Source organism: Poeciliopsis prolifica, unplaced genomic scaffold (assembly GCF_027474105.1).
Source record: "Poeciliopsis prolifica strain line A6 unplaced genomic scaffold, Auburn_PproV2 SCAFFOLD095, whole genome shotgun sequence".
NCBI lineage: Eukaryota > Metazoa > Chordata > Actinopteri > Cyprinodontiformes > Poeciliidae > Poeciliopsis > Poeciliopsis prolifica.
This window is the reverse complement of record NW_026562470.1, coordinates 752597-774961: the sequence shown is the minus strand read 5'-3', so window position 1 is coordinate 774961 and position 22365 is coordinate 752597. Positions and strand designations below refer to the sequence as shown.

The window sequence follows — 22365 nt, the reverse complement described above, 5'->3', positions numbered from 1 at the left end:
CTTGTCAATAATTCACTTTATCTCCTGCAATCAGTTTTGACATTTACAACAGCCAGCTTTTTCCTGCATTGTGGATTTTGAGAGCGAGTTTTTTAGTGTTATGTTTAACCTTCTTCAACAACATGCTGGTCTCTTGTGAAGTTCTCCACTTATTAACTTCAATCATTTCAAATGATTAAAGAGCGACCTATGCACTGTTTTTTTGTTGTTTTTTTTATCACTTTAATATGCTCATCTCATTGTTTTTTGTCTCTAGTTTCAATCAATTGTACAATACAATATCAACCAGGCAATAAATAAATCAAGTTTATATGTTTAGCACATTGCATTACATCAGCAGTCCCCAACCCCCAGGCTGCGGCCCAGTACCGGTCCATGGACCAATTGGTACCAGGCCGCACAAGAAATAATTAAATATTTCCGTTCTATGTATTATTTGAGTCTGGAGGATCTTTCATATTGAAAATCCTTTAGCCGGATTCTCTTGGTTACGTCTTGCAAGCCGACACTGAGCTCACAAAAAGCAAAATGAGCAAGAAACAGATCAAATGTCTTTGGAAAGTTACTTTGCGGAGGGGAAAAGGCCCAGAGAAGAGACAGGAGAATAGATTTATCCCATGATTCCCACATTGCAAGCCCACACGGCAGGAGCAATACACCACACACCAACCGATTCCATAAACATCCCGAAGAAAATCCAGTAAAACCCCAACATACCACACGTGAATTTAGAATAATCAAACAGGATGACGATGTAGGAGCAGTAGTGATAGTTTGTGGACTCATTTTAAGCGATAAAATACGAAACAAAATGAATAAGCGTTTGATGAAAGGAGGAGCCGCTCTATTTGCTGCAGTATGATTTGGAGGTGAGTTATGTTATGAAAACCCCACAGACTGCAATAATCAGGCCAAGACAATATTGAATATGCCCGGTTTTAGATGATGCAATGCTTTAGCGGAAGCACCAACATATGCAGAAGCATAATTTGTCAGCACCCCCTCTCCCCACCAGGCCGCAGCAAAATTGACAAGTTTTGACTGGTCCCTGGAACAATTCGGGGCTGGGGACCACTGGTTTAGGCAGACCTGTGCAGATACTTTTGCAGTGATAAATGTGACTAAGATAAATGCATGAATGAGTTTTTCTAGATCTTGCTGAGACATTAGTCCTTTAACCTTGGAAACATTCTTCAGGTGATCAGGTGATAGAAGGCCAAATTTGTAATTGTCTTTATGTGGCTCTCAATGTTCTGGTGTGAGTCCATCACTACTCATAGATTTTGGGTCTGATCTCCAAGTTCTAGCTGTAATAACTGAAACTGTGTGCTGACTCTAGATCATTCCTTTAGGTCTAAAAATATTAGATTAAAGATTTCAAAGGACTCAATTTCAAAAGGCTTAATGAGATTAGTCACCGCTGTTTTGGCTGGACAGAGCTAATGCAGTCAGACATAGTAGGCGTCATTTATCCTGAATGCACTGCAGCGTAAATAACATGGCAACGTTTGTGACAATATTTTATTAAAGTTTATAAAAATGAAACAGCCTGCAATACTACTGCATTTGTTTTACATCTAAAATAAGAATTTCTCAAATAATATAATAAAATATTGTTACAGCTGATCATGGATCCCTGTAAGACAACAGTACTTTTACCTCAAAATTACTTTATGATGGATATAAACATTTACATGCTGCTTTGTACCTTACAAAATATACTGAAAATAAATATAAATGCTGCTTTCCTTTTTACTCTTTATGAAGGAAGCCGCAGCTGATGATTGGAGGAGATGAGGAGAAGACTGGCACCAATTGACCACAAAGGAGGAGCATGAAGAAATGATTGGCTGGGCAGGTGAGATGAAAAGTGTTCCCATTTGAATTTACACCTTCATTTGTTCTTTGGTTCCAAATAGGAAAGAAGTCAAATCATTATATGATTGCATATTTTAATGGGAAGGTTGGTATCTGTTCAAATGAACATAAGGTTTAGTTTGATTTTTAAAGTTAATTTGGGTTTCTGCAAACCTCTGATTGGTAAGGTTCAAGTCACATCTTGTTAACCAAAAGTGTACTGTCAGTACAACCAAAGATGGAGAGACATTTCCTGTGATTGCTTGTAAGACTGAATGAGGACCCTTCTTTCTTAACCAATTTTACACAGTGACCATATTAAACAGAGGGGAAATGGTTATATCCCATGTGGCAATTATTACTTCATTAAATATCTAAAAATGACTATAATAGTTTCTTTTGCATCTTAAAAGCTTTATAAAAACCACCAAGTAACTAATAAAAATTAATGTCATAAAAGTTCATCCATAAAATAGGTTTGTTTCTTTAAGGGTTAGTGTTTTTAGATTAGATTGAGTTGTTTTTCATTTATCTACTTTCTTTTTTTAACTTGATAAATAGATACAAATAACATACTGCTAGCCCAATTAGAAGTTCGAAATCAGTGAAATGCCAGGAGGTCCCTAGAAGCAGCAGTAATAAGAGCTGGGAGAGTGGAGCAATGACAAACACTGTCATCTCTAAAAACAAGGAAACATTCGTTTCATTATTTGTTTGTTATTGTTTCACACTGTATCTTTCTTTTGATGAGAATTCAGATAAATATTAATAATGATATATTCTTCTCATTAGTGTGACTTTCCGCCCCATTGTGTCCGAGGGCGCACCCCGTGGAAAGGCCACGATACTTCAGCGGTGCTCCGTATCAGCGTGACCGTCCCACCGCCACCCGCAGGGGCTGCTCTCTCAAGTTCACCGACCACTAGCTGTCTGTTCGGGAAGTTTGGATCAGGCTTTGCCTTTGTGGGAGATTCCACAGCTAGAAGACTTGTGCTTCGGATAGACACGCCAACTTGAGGTCTACTTTATGGCCTTTGTTTTGGATATGTAAGTGGATGTTTAAGTAGTTTTATACGTTTTGTTTCTCCATGAAATTTATATGGGATGCGCCCAACCAAGATGGAAACGGCTTGTCTGCCGGTCGGACGATAAATAAGAATTTCTTCCACTCGGTGTAGACTTTTCTGATTTACCCGGTGGAGACGGTTTGTCTGTCATAGTGGATGTTGTCGAACTGGGTCAATCCCTTTCCGAAGGTGGCAGCCATATAATGAACATTTTCCCACTGGAGTTTCAGTAAACTTTTTCTAATTATTTTTTCCCACGGACTCGCGATGTCGAGAGTGGTCCGCACCCTGAGCCGCTGCCTGCTCCCCGCCGAGGCCACCCGAGAGCCGGGCGCGAGCAAGCAGGGCAGCCGAGAGAGGGACGCAGTGCAAGAGCGAGAGGCGAGGCGCCGGAGCCGGGAGATAGATGCCATGCTCGCTCGGGAGAGGAGAGCCGTCCGGCGGCTGGTGAAGATCCTCCTCCTCGGGGCCGGAGAAAGCGGAAAGTCCACATTCCTGAAACAGATGCGCATCATTAACGGGCAGGAGTTTGATAAGAAAGCGCTGCTGGATTTCCGGGACACTATATATGAGAATATATTAAAGGTAAGGATCATTCACTGCTCTTTCATGACTGATATTTAAACTTGCAAGCGTTGTCTAACTAAATAGACATTTTGACTATTTATCACAGCCAAAAGGTTTTTTTTTTCTTTATTAGAAAGAAAACTTTACACAAAACATGGCTAATAGCTCATCAGTGAACTCTGCCACTTGCAGTTGATCATTAACTGTAAGCAGTCTGAAAATGTATTGAAAACCAAAATGATAGAATCACATTAATAAACTTAATTCCTCTTCCTATATCATATAGACAATCTATTGTTTAACACACATGTTAACTAATTTGTCCTTTGGTCAGAATGAGAAGGACAAACTAATCATCCGTTTATGGACCCTATCCAAACATTTGTCTGGGTGTCGTCCACCCATCCATCTTACACTTCTATTTTTTTTTTTTTTTTAGCAGGCATACCTATTAAAATGTTGATTCCAAAATCTTGAGATCTCCAAATTTGTGTCTGGAAAAGACTGACATTTTAACATGAAACAGAAAGATGTACAATTTTTTGTTGTTGTTTTTTTTTTTTACTCATGAAACTGAAACCATTAGCTCTCAGATATGCATAAATAATGGTATGGACTTCATCACTGGTAGACTGAATCATCATAAAAAGGAATTTTATGTAAATGAACTTGAGAAACTCTCACCATTGTTGACATTGTGCATATTTTTATCTTTATGTCTGTGTGTAATGTTCCTTTGTTTGCTGTCATGGCTGGGCCTCCTTCACCAGCTAACAATACCAGACTATTCCTGAGGGATGAGCACATCCGCCCCGAGTGCCACACAGCCCAGACAAGTCAGATAAAATCCTGGACTCCAAACAATGTTTACAAGCCTCCCACAAATGCAGGCATACAGCCACATTCTAAGCTCAAACATATTCAAACTTAACCACTGCTTAATGTAAGCCACACACATTATCTGCTCATTTCAACAGAATTAGCTTGTAACAGAATGAACAGATTTGTAGATAAAAGTTAATTGCAAATAGAGGATGTTGGAAGTTACACTCAAAGTGCTAATAAGGAAAACAAAACAAGAAAACGCTTGCTTTGTTTTCTTGCTAAACAAAGCAAGTCTTTCCCAGGTAAATATTAACCTGTTCATGACTGTATGTTGCTCAGAAGCGTACATATTAGATCTCGAGATGCACAGATCCAATATTAACATCTAGATTAGTCCGGACAGCGGACCAGGAGAGTTAACTGTTTAACTCTCCTGGTCTAGCATGATGCTGAGGAAGAGCATAGGAGATGTCACAATCTGTCAGTGGTCCCAGTGGTCCCCCCATCAAACCCCCCCACACACACACACAAAAACTTATGAAAACGAACATGTGCATAAGCAGAATAAAAACTCAGTTGGGGTCAATGCGACCCCTCTCAGGACTGCATAAGGGTTAAAAGTCCAGGTATTCATTGTTAGCTAGCTTCACAGCATAGTCATATTGAGCTCACAGAACTAGCTCCAACCTGCCAAATAAACAAAAGTAAACTGACTGATAACATTCAGGTTCAGGATATACCCACGCCCATAGACGCCTAACCCTACCCACATCTATAGATGTGGGTATGTACACTAAAGACCATTTTTATGTTTTCCCAAAAACATCTTTTTTTTTTTTCTGAGGAAAATCTCAAATTTCTCACAGTATGTACTACCATACAGTTGCATTTGCTCTTGGGTCCTGACATTGAAATATTTTTTAGATCAGGTATTGGTGACAATGTGCCCAATAGGGCTGTAACAATTCCTCGAATGATTCAAGTACCTCGATTATTAAAATTCCTAATTGTAAAATTTATCTGCCTCAAAGCTTTGTTAAATTATGTTTATTATTTAGTACACCATGTTCTGACTGAGTCATTATTTGTGTTGGGTAATGCTCTCACTTCCCCCTATGAATTGTTGCTAAGTGCCAAGTGCTAGCAGCATATGGTTCAATTTTTAAGTTTGTGTGGGAGGACATAGAATGAACACTGCATGCGACTGCGTTGTAGTTTTTCCTTAACATAAGTGTAGCTTTATGGATGAACTGGAAAATAAATGTCATATCATCCTGATCTGAACAAATGGGTGGGGGAGTGCATCATGGCAGTACGTAGCTGGTAGATGTTTTTGTGTGTGTGATGAATGAATCCCGTCGACATCATGGATGCAAAAGCTATAAATGGCTGGACAATGTAAGGGTACATCTATTAAATTGAAGATGAATACGTAAACTAAAAGCTGGAATATAAGCAATTTTTATAATCATATTTGTGAGGATGCCTCTTTTTTATTAAATTGAATATAATTTCAGATTTTTGTATACATTTTCTTCAGGTTAACTTAGAAAGTGAGCTGTTATTGTTACATGTTAATTTTCTAAACTACAGAAAAGTTATTGTTAGCAAAGCTCAAATATAAAAATTTTAACTGGTGTTGATATTCAATAGTAATATTGAATATCAATATTCAATATTTATTTAACATTTAGGTTAGTTTTATTTTACGTTAGTTTTATTTTATCCCAAACAATTTTGTCCGATTACTTGAATAATTAATATAATACTTGATTACTAAAATATTTGTGTACAGCAGCATAGTGCCCGATCAATAAAGGCAGATCAGATTAAGTTTTTCTGTTCTTTTTTATGTTAAAACAATGTAAAGCATATACATATACATACCTTATATTTCTGCATATACTAACCATAATTGGAGTCTAAAATTAATTTAAATATCATGAAATGTTAATTTTTAAAAATGAAATTTAACACTCGACATAACTTCAACTCCTGCCATGTAGTTGGCCATTTCAACAGTTGCCAAGGGAAAACCTAGAGTTGATCATTATGCCAGGCTTTATTGGCTATTTACAAGCTTCTATTTTGGCTTTGGGCAATAGGTTTCAAGTTTTAAGTAAGTACATGACTCATTAACATTTTCAACACATCTCTCAACCCATTGCCAGTAACTGGCCTTTGAAAAAAAGATGCTTTGGAGATAACAACATCCACCTTTTCTTTTCATCCATTGGTGAAAAGAAAACACCAGGAGTATTTATATTACTACTTATACTACTTATTCATGTCTAAAGAAGAAAGGTTCTCGGGGTGAGTTACATAGCATTTATTGTTTTTAGAACACTAATGATATGTTATACTCCTAATTGTGCTGACTGATGTGAAAAGTTGTTTTTACATGTTTGACCAAGCTTGTGAAGCTATTTGTGTATTTTAGTGTTCTTTACTGGTGCAAAGTTATGAAATAAGTTTATAATTCTGTGCATTTCTGTTTTTAAAAAAGAAACATTTTTGATTCGCTCTAGAGATTACTGGTTACTTTTATATATGGACCAGCCTGTCATGGCCGGTACAATCCCACACCGATATTCTCACAGATGCCTTTTTTTTTCTTAGCTCTCCTGATAAAAACCTAGATGGTCCAGGATTTAAATTTACATTCCTTAGACCAAATAGATCATTCCAGCTGACATTTTACTATGTTAAATGAGCTCAGACCTACAGGAACCAGTTGAGCTTTTTGATATTGTCTCTTTGTATTTATAGGTGCATTTAGAAACTTTGGTCTCCTACACTTTTTCACAGGAGTGATCCAGAGACTATATGCAGTGATTATTACTACACAGTCCCCTAGACCTATTTTTAATCCAGTGGTCCCTAAGGTCCTGAAGATGGTTCAGCTTAATGGTTTTTCAGCATGCATATAAAAACTCATGCAGATATTTGATATTGATGATTAAGCCATAAATATATATTTTTATATTTTTTCTTGAAAAAACATTTGTCCTAAATGTTCTTTCTTGGAGATGTGATTTATCCTCTTTTTAATTTCCATCATAATTTGAAAACTGCTTTTTTACTTCTGTACTCAAGTTATTTGTCTGGTATTACAATTAGTGTCAAGACCTGAACTATTTATGTGTGACTAATTGTAGACAATAAATCAAAAACAATATACATCTAATTGATTTATACACAGTTCCCATAAGTCTGAAGAAATGATCAAGACCAACTTACTAAGCAAGCTCTTGCCTGATTACTGTAGGACCAACTATTTTAGTCTGGGTGATTTGTGTAAGAGAGATATATATACACCCTTATGTCAAAATGTAATTGATGAAGTGATTGATGATCCTAATTATGAATTGCTTTTAATTTCCGGTGACAGGATGTGCCCCTCCCCACCCCCCACCCCCACCCCCCCTTAGACAAACATTCCATAGGCATAACTCACCAAGTGTTTTACACTCTGTTTTGGTAAACGCTAGCAGACGCATTTACTCACCAAGTATATGACACACTTTGTTTTTTGGGTAAAACTACTTCCAGTCTCTCTGGAGTTTGGATGGATGCAATAAAACATCCTCTCCACAACAGCCACAAAGAGGAGGGGTGACAGTAGTGGTGCTCGGTGTAGCAACTTTTACTGACATGTATCACACTAGCAAGTGTTTCAGAAAAAAAATATATATATGCATTTGAGCTATATTTAAACCAACCTTTTCTTATTTGGAGAAAGCATGAAGCTCTGGGAAGATCAATGTTGATTCAGCAGCAGGAAAAAAAACTGAACAAAAGTAGCATTCATAATGATCTGAGGACAAATTCTGGAAAGGGAGTGATGTTAAAAGTTGTCTTTCACTTTAACTCCTGTCACCGGAAATGAAAAGCAATTTATGATTAGGGTCATCAATCACTCCATCGATTCCATTTTGACATAAGGGTGTATATATATATATCGGAAGGTATTACAAGCATGCAACTTTGCACAAATGTTCTTCCTAACGAGGTAAAGCCAAAGAAAATTACAACTGCCTTAGCAGTTGTCCTGGTAGCTTAGCAGCTGCCAGAAAACCATTTTATTAACTGATTTCATGAAATGTTTGCACTCATATTTTGTAGTAGAATAAGTTTTATCACCCTGAACACTATTTTAAAGTACTGGCCCTTTGAAACTATGTCACTTAATTATTTGAGACTCCATGACAGATGGAAGTGAGGGACTGGAGAATTGAACAGAGTGACTGAAATTGCTTTCCCAAGTTGTTTTTGATAGTTTGCCCATGGCTTTTACTTGTTCTAGTTGTGCTAATTTGTCTGTGAATGTAACACATTTGGTTGGGGTTCACAGACACTGACATTTAAAGTTAGAAATCATAAGGTAGCTACCCTCTCCATCCTGATGATCAAATTGCCAACTTTGCCTGAATCTACACTACAATTTTGTCTATGTCATAAATAACATTTGCTCTTAAACCAGAGCAGCCTTAAAAATATATAAAAGATGAGATGCTAAGCAGTTTTTTACATACTTCAGGGTTTCCCTCAGTGTGTTTTGTTCAGAATTTTCTTTATTATGAACACATTTCCTACTTCATACAAGACTGAGTTTTGCTGTATTAAACTTTGAAAATATTTGCATTGTGTTTGAGAAAGGAGGGGTCAATGCGATTTCCATTGTCTAAGCATGAGATGTTTAGTCAATTTCCTGCCCAGGTTTACTTGCTAGATTTTCCATTTTTATTAGTTCACCACCAACAGCATCTATACTACAAGATAACAATAGCATAAATGAACTAAGTAGCTGCCTAAGGCCCACAGACCTTTAGAGCCTAATGAATACTAACATTTTAACACAGACCGTATATACATAATTTTAACATTTGTTTATAGACAAAATCAATGCTGTTAATTCTCATTTGTTGGTTTCAGCATAGATAAATTACAAGATTTTAAATTAACATTTAATTTAGGATTTTAAGAACCTTCAATTTTACTTTGTGAAAGTGCAAAGAACAATCTTCATAGTTTCATAATCTTCATAGTTAGATTGTTTTGTTACCATAGCTACAAACTGATGCTATGAATTTCATCTTTGAGGTAGAGGTTTGTTTTGTTTGTTTTGCTGATACCTCTAACAATATAAATAATACATTTTTGTTATCTCAGCAAATTATAATTATCACTGATTGCTTTCAAGCGTGGCCAATAAACTGCCCCATGCGCTCACAGGTTTCTATGACGTGCTTAGCAGGAGGAGGGGCCCCAAATTAAATTTTGCCCAATACAACATTGGACCAGCCCTGCATGATATGCTAAATCTGCTGCTCTGGATCTTTCTGCTCAATCCAAAATCAAATCAAATTTTATTTGTATAGCACATTTCAGCAGCAAGCCATTTCAAAGTGCTGTACATCATAAACACAAAAACACAAAGTCTAGCAACATAGAATAAAAGGACAAATGGGGAGATTTCATTTATGAGTCACTAGAGACTATGCTTTTCCATTTTGTGACTGTTGAGTTTTTAAATTTTAAGTTCCACAAAGAATATTTTTGTTGCTTTGTTTTAAGGAACAGCTTTTTCTAATTTTAGCGTGGCTACGCACTACAACTCTTCTTGACAGGAGGTCAGACAAAGTTTGAAATCAGTATTGAAGTGGAGGTGCAGTGATTTGTCGGCCAGCGTATTTATCTGTGCCAATTTAATTAATTTTGGGAGATTGCTGATACCTCTACCAATCTGATTTCCTGATTTTATCTACCTTATCTATCTAAAAATCAGCTACTATTCTTTTCTGAGGGTTGATTGGCAGGCCAGCCCACCATGTCATGGCTCCATGTTTGCAGTTAACAATAGTCCTCCCACTGTTGTTAACCCAGCAACTTTCGTGCTATATTTGCCAACATTTCAGACAAAAAAAATAAAAAATTGGTGGCCAAAATCTGAATTGGCAGGTCTGACTAAAACTATTTTAAACAATTATTATTATTATTATGTTACATAAAAACAAGCAAGCCTTAGTCTGGTGAGGGACATGCCATATATATGTAGCCGTGGCAAAGAACAATGCATAGGTAGAATACAAAGATGAAAGCAGAGAATGTGCACAGAGAAAATTTGAAACACCTTCAGAACCTAGAGAACTATTCCTCAAGACCACCTTAAAATAAGAAGAATAGAAATCAGATGTGGTTTTAAATGTGCACAAAGGATTATAAGTTGCTATAAAAAGGTTAAAGTACTACAGTGGCCCTGAGGTGCAAACCACTTTAACATTAACAGGAATTTGTAATTGTGCTTCATTATGTTGAAGTGGTTTGCACCTCAGGGCCACCGTAATTCTATTATGACTTGGACAAACAAAAATGACTGACCAAGGCTGGAGATCACTTTAGTGATCTTTATTACACTTTTCTTCAGGTGAACAAAGAGGACAGATACAGAATATATACAATGTATGTCCAAGGTAGGTTAAAACAGACAAACAGCAGTCCCATCAGTGCAAGAGTCCATCACCTTCATTGTGACTTGTCAGACAACAGACTCCTTGTTGTGCAAAGCCCTGCTTTTTAAGCTGCAGGCTTTAAAAGCAGCCTATGGCTGCCAATTTGGTCTGCTTTTAAAGCCATAGGGGAAAAAAAAATACTTTTAACTCAAGTAAACTCTTAAAGTATACAATAATAACAATGCTAAGGAAAAAGAAAAATATAAATAAGTTTGATACATATTTCATTTGTCATACAATAATCAGTTAAATAGAAAACATTCAATATGTCCTGATGATATAACAACGTCATCATGTGACTCACTCCCAACTTCAAGTAATAATGGCCATTTTTAAGCTGATGACTCTGACATTCATGTCGATTTCAAGTAATAATGGCCATTTTTAAGCACTGCTGATTCTGACATTATGTCCATGAACTGTTTGTCTTCTACAGACATTTCAGTTTGCTCATTGCACTTATGCTCTACAAAATCCTGTTTATACTGATTGACCAACATTTCTTCCAAACTACTTATAGAGATACGGTTTACCTGAATAGAACCAGCAACATGTCCATTTTCTTCACGACTCTGATTGAGTGGATCATTAACAACCCAACCAAGCCGTGTTAGCACAGCATAAGGCCCACTACCTTCACTGTTAACTATTTTCCAAGCTTCCGAAGCTTTGGGAGCATTTACACCAATGAGCAGCCTAATGCCAGCATCTATTGACGTCAACTCAACAACTTTCAAGACCACTTTTTAAGTCTTCCTCTTTAGGTATGTTTTATTTCGTGACAGGAATGGACTGTTGAGTATAAACATCAGGCAACTTCAAGTACTCATTTTCTTTTAAAGCAGCTACTTCCAAACCAGATAATTTATAGCTACTTCCAGGCTTTTCCTGACCCATTGTTTTTAGCATGATTTCCACCTTTTTTCCAGATGCATTTAACTGCATCATCAAAGTCTCTGTACAAAATGTTGCAGAGCTGCCTGGATCTAGAAAGGCATAAGTCTCTACAATCTTTGTCCCTTTTTCCAACTTTACTTTTACTGGGACGACTGATAGACCCGGCCCCAGTGTAACTGCCAACATTCAAAGATACAACAGCATTTGAGACTGGAGACTGTTTTCCTTCAACCTTAATTGCTTGGTACTGCTGCTCTGTTGGTTCAATATGCAGAACAGTAGGGTGACTTTTATTACAGGTGAGACATATTAAACGTTGTGGACAGTTCTTGCCCCTTCTGTAAGCAACCAAAGCATACACCTTTCATTTTAAGGAATGTCACCTTTTCTTTGTTGGCTTTCTGCTTGAATGAGTCATATTTTTCCATGCAATGATTTCTATCACAAAATAAACACCGAGTTTGAGCCACCTTTGTAATCTCATGGCTAAACTGGACCTGTTTGTCATTGTTCTATTTAGAAACTACAGCAACAGAAGTGGCAAAACTGCTACTTTTAGTTTTGAAAGGAACCTTTGATAGTTTTAAAGCCATCTTTTCTTTTGCAGTTTGACCTTCTCCAAAAACAGGATCTAATGCAGCTTTTGTTTGTTTTTCCAAAAAAATCGAGATCTTTGAACTTTGCTCTACGATCGTACTTTTCTGCTATGTCAACCACAATTCATCGCCATTTCTCACGAAGCCTAAAAGGCAACTTTGAAACAAGAATTCTCATATTAGTTGAGTTTTCAAGCTCATCAATAAAACCAGCTTCCTCCATTGTGTTGAAACAACTTCTTAAAAAGAATGTGTAAGCTCTTAAAGCTGTAGCATCATCAGATTTTAAAACTGACCAATTCAGAGTTTTGTCTATAAATGCAGATGTTATTTTTGCTCTGTTACCAAAGTTCCACTCAAGCTGTCTTTTTGCTACCAAATAAGCAGTTTGTGGACTCATGTGTATACAACTTCTCACCAAAGATTTAGGCTGACATGTGGTAAACTGTTGTGAATAATAAAGCCAGTCCTGCATGTTGTCTGTCTTAGCTTCTATTTCTTGCTCAAATGCCTTAAGAAAGGACCTAAAATGCAAAGGATCTCCACTAAAAACAAGAATTTCTACAGAGGGCAGGAGTGACAGTCTTTGCTGTTTTACAAGCATCTCATTGATTTCATTTTGCTTCTTCATAATCTCTGTTAAAGCACTACTATGAACATCAACTTGAGAAGACATTTTCCTTGTGTTTCCTCTTCTGGTTTCACTTTTAATGTTTTGCTGATAAGTGCCTCTTGGGAAATTGATAAAAGTGCAAGAGGAGGCAATCGTTTCTGAGTTCTTGAAGCCTTTTGAGCTGTAGCAGCGGGTATGACGTCGCAGAAACTGATGTATCCTGCTTTGCGACACCAACCCTGGAAACATGACTTTCCTGCTCTTGTTTAGAGTTGTAGATTTTCATCTTTGCATCCGCCTTCACCAGCTCGGTTCTCAATGCCAACGCTTCTTTTCTTGCTTTTAACTGAAGTTCCTCCAGATCTAGCACGTTTTTCTTGCAGCGCATCCACCTCTGCTTTCGGAGCGGCTCTTTCCACCTCGGCTTCCATCACCGCCATTAAAGCCGCACGGGAACTCTTACTCCTCGCACAATAAGCTTTACTCATTGCACCCGGCACCGAGCTGTCCGCCTTGCTGACTGGATTAGCTGCGGACCCTGATAGCCTTGCAGAGCCTTTTCCGATCGTTTGTTGCGCAGTCTGTGAGATGTTGTCATCCGGCTCAACGCTAAGGTCATGAGATGCCGCCTTTGATTCAACTTCAAATGCTGAACATACTTCGCTCTTCTGTGGATCAGGATCACCATTCATGCAAGTTTTGATTTCATCCAAGAACTCTTTAAAACCGATCAGTTTTGGTTCATACCAATCACCATGATCAGTTTCTTTTTCATCATCGTTAAGCAGTCTTTGAACGGAAGATTGCAAGTCCATAAACTCCGCTAAATAATTACTAAAAGTTTGCATATGCTCATCTATAGAGGATTTTAATTCTCTAGCATCTATTAGCGCATGGATTTCATTTCTCTTTCTTGTCAGCATGCTGAGTTTGGCTCTGCACCTTTTAATTAAATTAAAGAGTTCTTTTTCTTTTTGAAATCCTTCATCTAGTTCATCCATTTTTCACACAAATTTCGTTTCTCCAAATCCAAAAGTGTCCAAAACAATCTTTTCACTTTGCAGATCAACGTATCTGCTCTTTCCAACAAAGTACTGCCTTTACTCACAAACATTGTGCGTCTTGTCCAAGTTCATCCAAGTTCATTCCATGAAGTTTCATCCATCCAAGTGCGATTGTCCACTCTTTCAAGCTTTTCCGATTTCCAAAAAACAGCTCCAAAAAAATGATTTTTTGACTTAAATTTCACTGCCTTCTTTTTCCAAAAAAACAAAATTTTCAACCAAGGCCGTGGGTGTTAACAGGCGGTGTGATTTGAACGCACTTCTTGAATGTTTGTAAAAAGTATTATTTATTTCTTGGAAAAATAGTGACAAAAAAAATTAATTAAAGTGTCTTAAAACATAGTCAAAATGAAAATTAATCGTATCAAGTCGTATCAAGGTGTCCAACAAAAATGCTACAGAAAAGTGGTCAAAAAATCTTTTACAACCTCTGGTAACACACCAGACATTTACCAAACAAAATTCCCCCACCCAGTGTGTTTTTAATTACTCAAATTAATGGGAGGGTCTAACAATTAACATAGTCTAATCCAGGGGTGCTCAAGTCCAGTCCTGGAGAGCTACCATCCTGCAACTATCAGATGCATCCCTGCTCCAACACACCTGAATCAAATGAATGACTCATTACCAGGCCTGTTCATAGCTGAGCCTGGTCTACTGGAGTAAAGCTGCAACTAAAAGTTGCAGGACGGTAGCTCTCCAGGACTGGACTGGACACCCCTGGTCTAAACAATTCCAAATACAAAAATTATTACAAAGGTTGATTCTAAATCAACTTAAATATATTCTAACTACCCAAAAAAGAAAACTAAATTGGTACAAATTATAATTCACAAAATTTAACATAAATGGCCACGACACTCACAGTGCTGCCTGTTTTGTCCAGGTGACAGTGGGTTTGTTGAAGTAGGTGTATGAAGGCATCATCAACTCCAACACCACGGCAATGAGGAAACTGGTAAGAATCCTGATATGCGATTCTCTGCTTATTCAAGTGTGCCAACAAGAGTCTCTCCAGGACCTTCATGTTTTGGGATGTCAGGGCATCAGGATGACTGAGTTTTCTTATGTACTGGAACCAGGCAGGATCTTTTCCACAATGGTGGAACTTTCTCTTGGTCAGGCTAATGTTAAAGAGATGTTGCAGAATTCCACAGAGCTACTCTGCATGGGCCTTTAGGAGTCTGGGGCTGACACTAGGTCTGTCGCGATAAACAATAATTCAATTAATCACACGATAAATTAAAACTATGGACCTCATTTCAATTATTGTCTATATTGTTTCTTCCTGCTTTTTTTTCTTACTGTTGATGACACTGAATGAAAAGGCTCAACTCCACTGACCCTCCCTTCCTCATTTCCTCAGAGTAATGCCCAGCGCGTGCTGCACCATCTTATGTCGCCGATTGTCGACCCATTATCAAAACCTGAGAGACCACAAATTAGCCGTCGGAAATCCTCGGTATAACGGTTCGATTGAACCGTGTGGTGTCCAACAATGGACACAAAATAATAACTCCAGTTCACTAATTTTGAAACCAGGCATTAATCAATTCCTTACTACAATCTACCTGCATGTATGTGGCTAGTGTCAGTCTGACTGAATGAAAATCATTATAACCTATTTATGTCACGTTAACGAAGAACAGCTGAAAAGTTACCGGGTTTTCTGGTAGAAATTTCGCTCCAACTCTTCCCCGAGTATTTATATTTTCTTTGCACGAAATGTTGAATAAACATTCATGTTTCCACATATCATCTCCAATGTCTGCTGGACTTCGGGTTGCACCGTGTCAGCTGTTCGGGATTCCCTCCGTGTTTCCCCTCAGAAAGAACGGAGGAGAATCCGCACTGATTGGCTACCGGTCACATTCAACAGGCTGCATTAAACTCCCAGTCTGGGCAAATCTTTGATTTAGATCGGAGCGGCCACGACGATCGACCGTAACACACAACACAAGTGACAATTTAGAACAACTAATGTTCTAAGATTGTCGTTCGGGGTAAAAAATCCAGTAGTTTGAACTATTGCATCAGGCAGTCGGATTCTTCTCTATTTAAATCTAATGATTACTGAAGGCCAATATACTATACAGACTTCATAATCTGAACTCTTTTGGTTGATTGCAGTATTTATTTCTACTTTGGCTTTATGTTTAGTTTCTATTCAAGTAGATTTATTGTTAATGGAGACAGAATCTATTTCATTTTTGCTTTTGGTTGTTGTATTTATTTTGTGTATCAGTCCCAGTGTTAAGTGTTCTTCTGAAAGTAAATTGTATCTATCTTTGGCAGGAAATCGCATGTATTATTATGTAATTTCTATTAAATCAGTGTAAAAAGCTCTTCAAACAATATTATCGTTTATCGCAATAATTTTTTGAGACAATTAATCGCCCAGCAAAATCTATTATTGTGACAGGCCTAGCTGACACCATCCAGACCTGCAGCCTTGTTCTGGTTCAGTCTCTCCAACTGCACCTGACTTCTTGATACAGAGAAGTGGGAGGGGGAGGCAAAAGAAGTAGCAGCATTAGTTGAAGACAAATTTGTTGAAGCGAGCTCTGTCAAAGCTTCCATCTATCTGATCCTTCTTTTGCTTGTAACCTATAATCTTCTTCATCCCTGACCGTACATCTCTGATATTGTTCCTCTGCAGTTTGTTCTCCAGCTTCTTCCTGTAGAACAAGGAAGAAGCTAATCTTAAACTCTAATCTTGACTTTGAGCTGCTTCTTTATACGCCTCAATAACTCCCTCTCTCGTTCCCTAATGACTCTTATTTTTCTTGTTTAACAGTTCATTAGGTCACTGGTGATCTAGGGTTTTTTATTCGGGAAGCATCTCTCTGTTCTGGTAGGGATGATGGTGTCCACACACAGGAGGGAATTTTGGCAGTTCCTGACACTTAGCACTGCCATCTGCTTTGAGATTGAGGGCTTTCAGCAGTTTTTTTGTCAGAAGGGAAACAGTAGGGAACTGCCAATAACTGATGCATACTTTGTGTCTTGGTGTTGCCCCACCATCTCCCGCCCTTTGGACCTATGAGAGGCTTTTATATTTAAAAGAAGTTGATGGGAGCCGTACAAATGCAAATCAACTACTCAACACTGGTCTTTTGTAGGCAGAAATGCACAGCTAAGTTGTCAATGTCCACTCCACGTGTTTATAAAATACTGTCAACGAGAGCCAGGGATGGATTGTAGAGGTGCAGGATAAAAATGTTATTCTTCCTTTAATGAAGAAAGCCGAACAGGAGTACAGCTGGCTGGTTTGTGTGGACCAGAATAGAAGCAGAGTTCAGGGAGAGAGATGGATGAAGTGGGTTAATATTATGGAGGTGGAGGTGTGCAGACCAGATAATGTTTTTACTAGATTAATATTATTAGAATATTATTAATATTCTTACTAATCGACTTTATATGTAATTTAGTGTCTTCATTTTTTCATATGATTGTGTATCCATACGTTTTGGTGGTTGTGTTGGTGCTACTTAGCTTTGTTCCTCATGTGAATGTGAATAAAAACATGCACATTGCATAATCAGCAGCATTGAGTCAGGAAGAGGGTTGTCTCATAATTGCCCAACTCTGATAAATGAAAGAGATCTAAGGCAGTCCTGGCCATCTGCTGAAGAGAAGTGATCCTAATGCTGCTGACCTTGTCAATCATGACAAGACAACAGTTAAGGCTTTAGATGCTGGAGCCTTTAGGCCCTCAGAAATTCATTTGAAAAATTCAAACTTATAAATGCATTTATTACATCTAGTGATATGTATTTCAAGTATGTAATATATTTCTGTTAACCATAAATATGTTGGTCAACAAAATTACTTTCTCCAAAAATTGGTTCCAGTTAGAGAACACAGAACTGTTGAGGTTTCAACAGGACGGGTATTATGTCTAATGTATTTGTCATGACAAATGGCATTTGTCAGATTACATTTTGAATAAACTTTTAAAAGATGCACAGTTTTAAATTATTTGATTTCCTTTGTTAATTAAATAAACATTAAATATTCACAGCTCCAAATATGTTAGAAAAAATGCAAAGTTTCATAGGTTGGCAAACAGAATCTACTATATGTTAATCTTTTTTAGTGTTATATACTGTTTACTCAAAATGACTAAATGTAAATATATCTGTTTCTGAGTACAATTAGTAGTGCATTCAGATGATAACTAACAAATTTAACAGACTTTTTTTATTGACATAAGGCTTTTCCTTCTGCTCCTGTAGTAACTCATGGCTGTCTCAGTGCTAATGCTGTGCCTACTAAAGATTATGTTCTCATGTGACTTTTTCTTAACTTGCTGAGTAGATTCACCTAATTATTTGAGCAAAAAAGGGATTCATGACTGACAAATGAAATTGAGATTATTTAATGTTTCCTTGCTATGCTGTTTGGTGTAAAATTGAGCAACACTAACTGACTTCTTCCAAAAGACAAAGGCTCACAAACAGGAAAACGGAAAAGCTATTTAAACATGCAGACATACAGGATGAGAGCCAAACATCAATATCAGGGTTTATGCAAGAGTTTGTTCATATTAGTGAATCAATAAAGGCCATGAGGGCTAACAGAATATGTGACTAAAGCCTGAAAATGCAGAAACACTGATTTTATTTTCATTACCAGTACCATTCTGTTGTGGGCGTGTGTCCCATTCTGCTGTTTGACACAAACCCCTGTGAATGTTTCTGTCTCAAACATTAGTGGGTTTCTTCATCCATTGATTCATGATGACACCTTTCAGATGTGGGATTAGCCTTAAAAACACCCCACAATCCTGAGTCACCTGGGTCCCTTCAGCTGTCTGAGTGCAAACATCCACACATTGATGATACACTGGTGAAAAAAGCTTTCCTGTTTTGCATAACTATCCATCTCTTCTTGACTTTCCTTGTCAGGTTGTTTTGTGTTTTTTAGAAGATTTTCTCATAAATTTGGAGAAAATGTTAAACTGGGCAAGTGGAAGAGGAAGTTGTGGGTGTGCAAAGGGTTGTTGAATGTAAGATTAGTGTATTAACCCCCCCAAATGAAAGATTTTGGCTTTACTGATGAACAGTGAAGTTCATCAGTTCTTACAGTGGAACCCTGAGTTCCACCATAAAAGCTGTATGTACAAACACAAAAAGACAGTAAGCTACAAAACAACCGTAACGTTTGAAAACTGAAAATAACATTTATGACTAACAATATCAATTGATTCAAAAAATTAGACTGTACTTGATTATAGTAAAGCAAATTCACAATTACAACTGATCAATATTAGAAATATCCTCATTCACAAAATAAACATACCGTGTGCCAATATCTATGTGGCTTGATGAGTGGATGTCCCACTTAGACATGATAAATGCTTTCACGTCTCTTAACTCCGCCGCACTATTCTCACCTGCATGGTGCCACAGCACATATAGCATGTGATGATTGGCTGCGTAGCCAAAGTGAACCGTACCGTATCATTGGCTGGATTCCTGTCACTCACTGAGTTCCATTGCAAAGTTGTACAAAAAAAATGTTATTGGTCCATAGTCAAAGCTGATGTCTGAGCTCAATGTCCAGTTTACCTTGGACTTTATTTTATGCGCTACATATATTTTCTTGTGCGTTGAGAATTTGCGAGCAGTGCGCGATTGTGCAGGCGCGCAGCTTAGACTAGATCCACTGAAATCTATGTTGGTAACGTCAGACAATAGAATAGAATAGAAGAATAGAAAAGAAGTTTCCTTTATTGTTTCACACCCGAGAAATTTCTGTGTACTTTGGACAGAGTTTTTTATCTGTGTGGTAACAGATCAGGCCTGAGACTCTGACAAATGGCAAAGAGCAAAATCTTTTATTTCATCGTTTGCAAATGGAGAAAACACAGCAGCCACAGCACAACAGCAGTACCTACAATGAGTTCTGACTTGGAGCTGTAAGCTCTCACAATATATAGGACTCTCTACACAATGTGGTCACTCCCTGGCCAGAGCCAGTTCCAGTTGAACAGTTTTAATGCATAGTCATGTAACCACAGGGTAGACAGGATGCAACCTCTTCCTTACTGAAAGGTCAGTTAATTGTTTAGATGATAAACATCTTCTTGTTTCCCAAAATCAAGATGCTAATAAAACAATTTTGCATACCAAAAACATTGTCAGACCTTGTACGTACTCTCAGCTTGTGACAATCAATGGAGAAATTTGTTAGACTCTTTGTAATATCTGATAGCTGATCCTTTGCCATTCTGAATTTTGGTAATGTTTCATTGTCTGTAGGGTATGCGAGTGCTGGTGGATGCCCGAGACAAACTGGGAATTACCTGGCAGAGCTGTGAGAATGAGAAGCAGGGCATGCTGGTGATGTCATGGGAGGGGCGTGTGGGTGCCTCGGGGGTGGAGCCGAGTGAGTTCCAACTCTACGTGATGGCACTGAGCGCACTCTGGATGGATGCTGGCATACAGGAGGCATACACACGCCGCTCTGAGTTCCAGCTGGTGAGTAGATTAAAGACAGCTTTCCAGGTTTGTTGTGTTCATGCAGCCTCTTAGTACTACAACTCCCTGAAGACTCCAGGTTTCCCAACATGAATAGGGAGATATAGCACATGTAGTGATGAACGAAAGAACCTCAGAATAAATTAACCTTTGACGTCAGCAGCATATAAGCACTCTTTTTTGGGGGCTCTGCTGTGAATTTCAAAAACAGAAATATATTTGAAGCGTGTTTCAAATATATTGTTGTATTTTTTATACTCAAATTAGTTTAGACAAGGCATTTCAAACTGTTTCCTGGCTGAAATCGATTGTAACGGCTAAGGATAAATCTTCTGAAGGTCCTAATATAGTCGTCTGTGGAATAACCAAGTTATGGTCACTGTTAAGTAATCCATAGGCTTTCTAAGGTGTTTTTCCATTAGCCCTCTTTGACCAGTTCGGTCCTGGCTCACTCCAGCCTGATTTATTTTCCATTCGCTGATCCGGCACGGCTCAACTAACTCTAAGGGTACACTGTAAAAAAAAAAAAAAAAAAAGGCTCTAATTTACGGTAAAATACTGGCAACTGCGGTTGCCATAACCAAAACTGCTAGAATTGTAACATTCATTGAAGCACAGCAACATTCTGGCAACCACAGAATGTCGCTGTGGTTGCCAGCGTTTTACTGTTTTTAGTAAAATACGATAAAATCCTGGCAACCACAGCTACCAGTATCTTACCGCATGTCCTAAAATGTATACACATATATACATATACAGTGTTGTGAAGTAATGAAGTAAAAATACTTCACTACTTTACTTAAGTATATTTTGGACTACTTCATACTTTCCTCGAGTATGAACATTTTTGATAACTTTCACTTTTACTTCACAATATTTCCGAACTTAATTGCATATTTTTACTCCGATCCATTTTCAATGTGTGGTTTAGTTACTGGTTACTGTGACGGAGGAGCCGTCACGAGTTAGGACCTAATTAAAGAGTTAACACACACACACACACACACACAATCACTAACTTATGTTTTGTTGCAGCTTGGACTGGCGCGGTTCATCGTGGGTCACACGCGGTGTTCCCGCTTCAGTTAACATTAATCCTTATCTGTTATTTTCAAACATTTTCCCGGCTTCATTTTCAATTGGCTTGTTTCCGGATTGTGACGCACAGGGAGAGAGTTGTGTGATGTGGTGACATCATCAGAATGTACTGAGTGTTGGCTGTTAAATTGATGATTGTATTTTTTGGATTACAAGTTTATTTTTTTTTTATTATTATTAATTATTTTGTATACTTTAAGAATTGATTTGAGTTAGGAGTAATTGCTTAGTTTTTGTTTTGTTTTCTTGATTTGACTTTCTGTGGGTGGAGCCTGTGGCTTTCTGTGGGTGGAGCCTGTGGCTTTCTGTGGGTGGAGCCTGTGGCTTTCTGTGGGTGGAGCCTGTGGCGTTCTGTGGGTGGAGCCTGTGGCGTTCTGTGGGTGGAGCCTGTGGCGTTCTGCGGGTGGAGCCTGTGTCGTTCTGTGGGTGGAGCCTGTGGCGTTCTGTGGGTGGAGCCTGTGGCGTTCTGCGGGTGGAGCCTGTGTCGTTCTGTGGGTGGAGCCTGTGGCTTTCTGTGGGTGGAGCCTGTGGCGTTCTGTGGGTGGAGCCTGTGGCGTTCTGTGGGTGGAGCCTGTGGCTTTAAAAGCAGAACTCTGTTCAACAGGGAGGCAGTCTGCAGCTAGACTCTGGAGAACTCACACTGGAGGTGATACACGCTGAGTGAAAGTACTGCTGTGTTGATTTTAACATGCCATGGATCCAAGGTCTTTTGTATATATTTTGCACCAAAGTGGCATTCACTGAAGTGAATTTTTTTTTGTGGGTCGCCCAAGTCATAAGAGAA

The 22365-nt window shown here is 38.2% G+C and overlaps 1 protein-coding gene across 2 annotated transcripts in view; it reads left to right on the top strand.

Annotated features, from left to right (window-relative positions):
• The first annotated feature begins 2812 nt into the window (after nt 1–2812).
• The window catches only part of gna12a (guanine nucleotide binding protein (G protein) alpha 12a), a 43243-nt gene continuing 23690 nt past the window's right edge, over nt 2813–22365 (top strand). Inside the window, exons 1-2 of one of the 2 annotated variants that reach the window (XM_055023120.1) lie at nt 2813–3509; nt 20265–20483. In XM_055023120.1, the coding sequence (XP_054879095.1) occupies nt 3192–3509; nt 20265–20483 (537 nt within the window). In that variant the 5' untranslated portion in view covers nt 2813–3191. The remainder of the gene's footprint in view (nt 3510–20264; nt 20484–22365) is intronic. The other variant, XM_055023121.1, reaches the window with a different exon arrangement.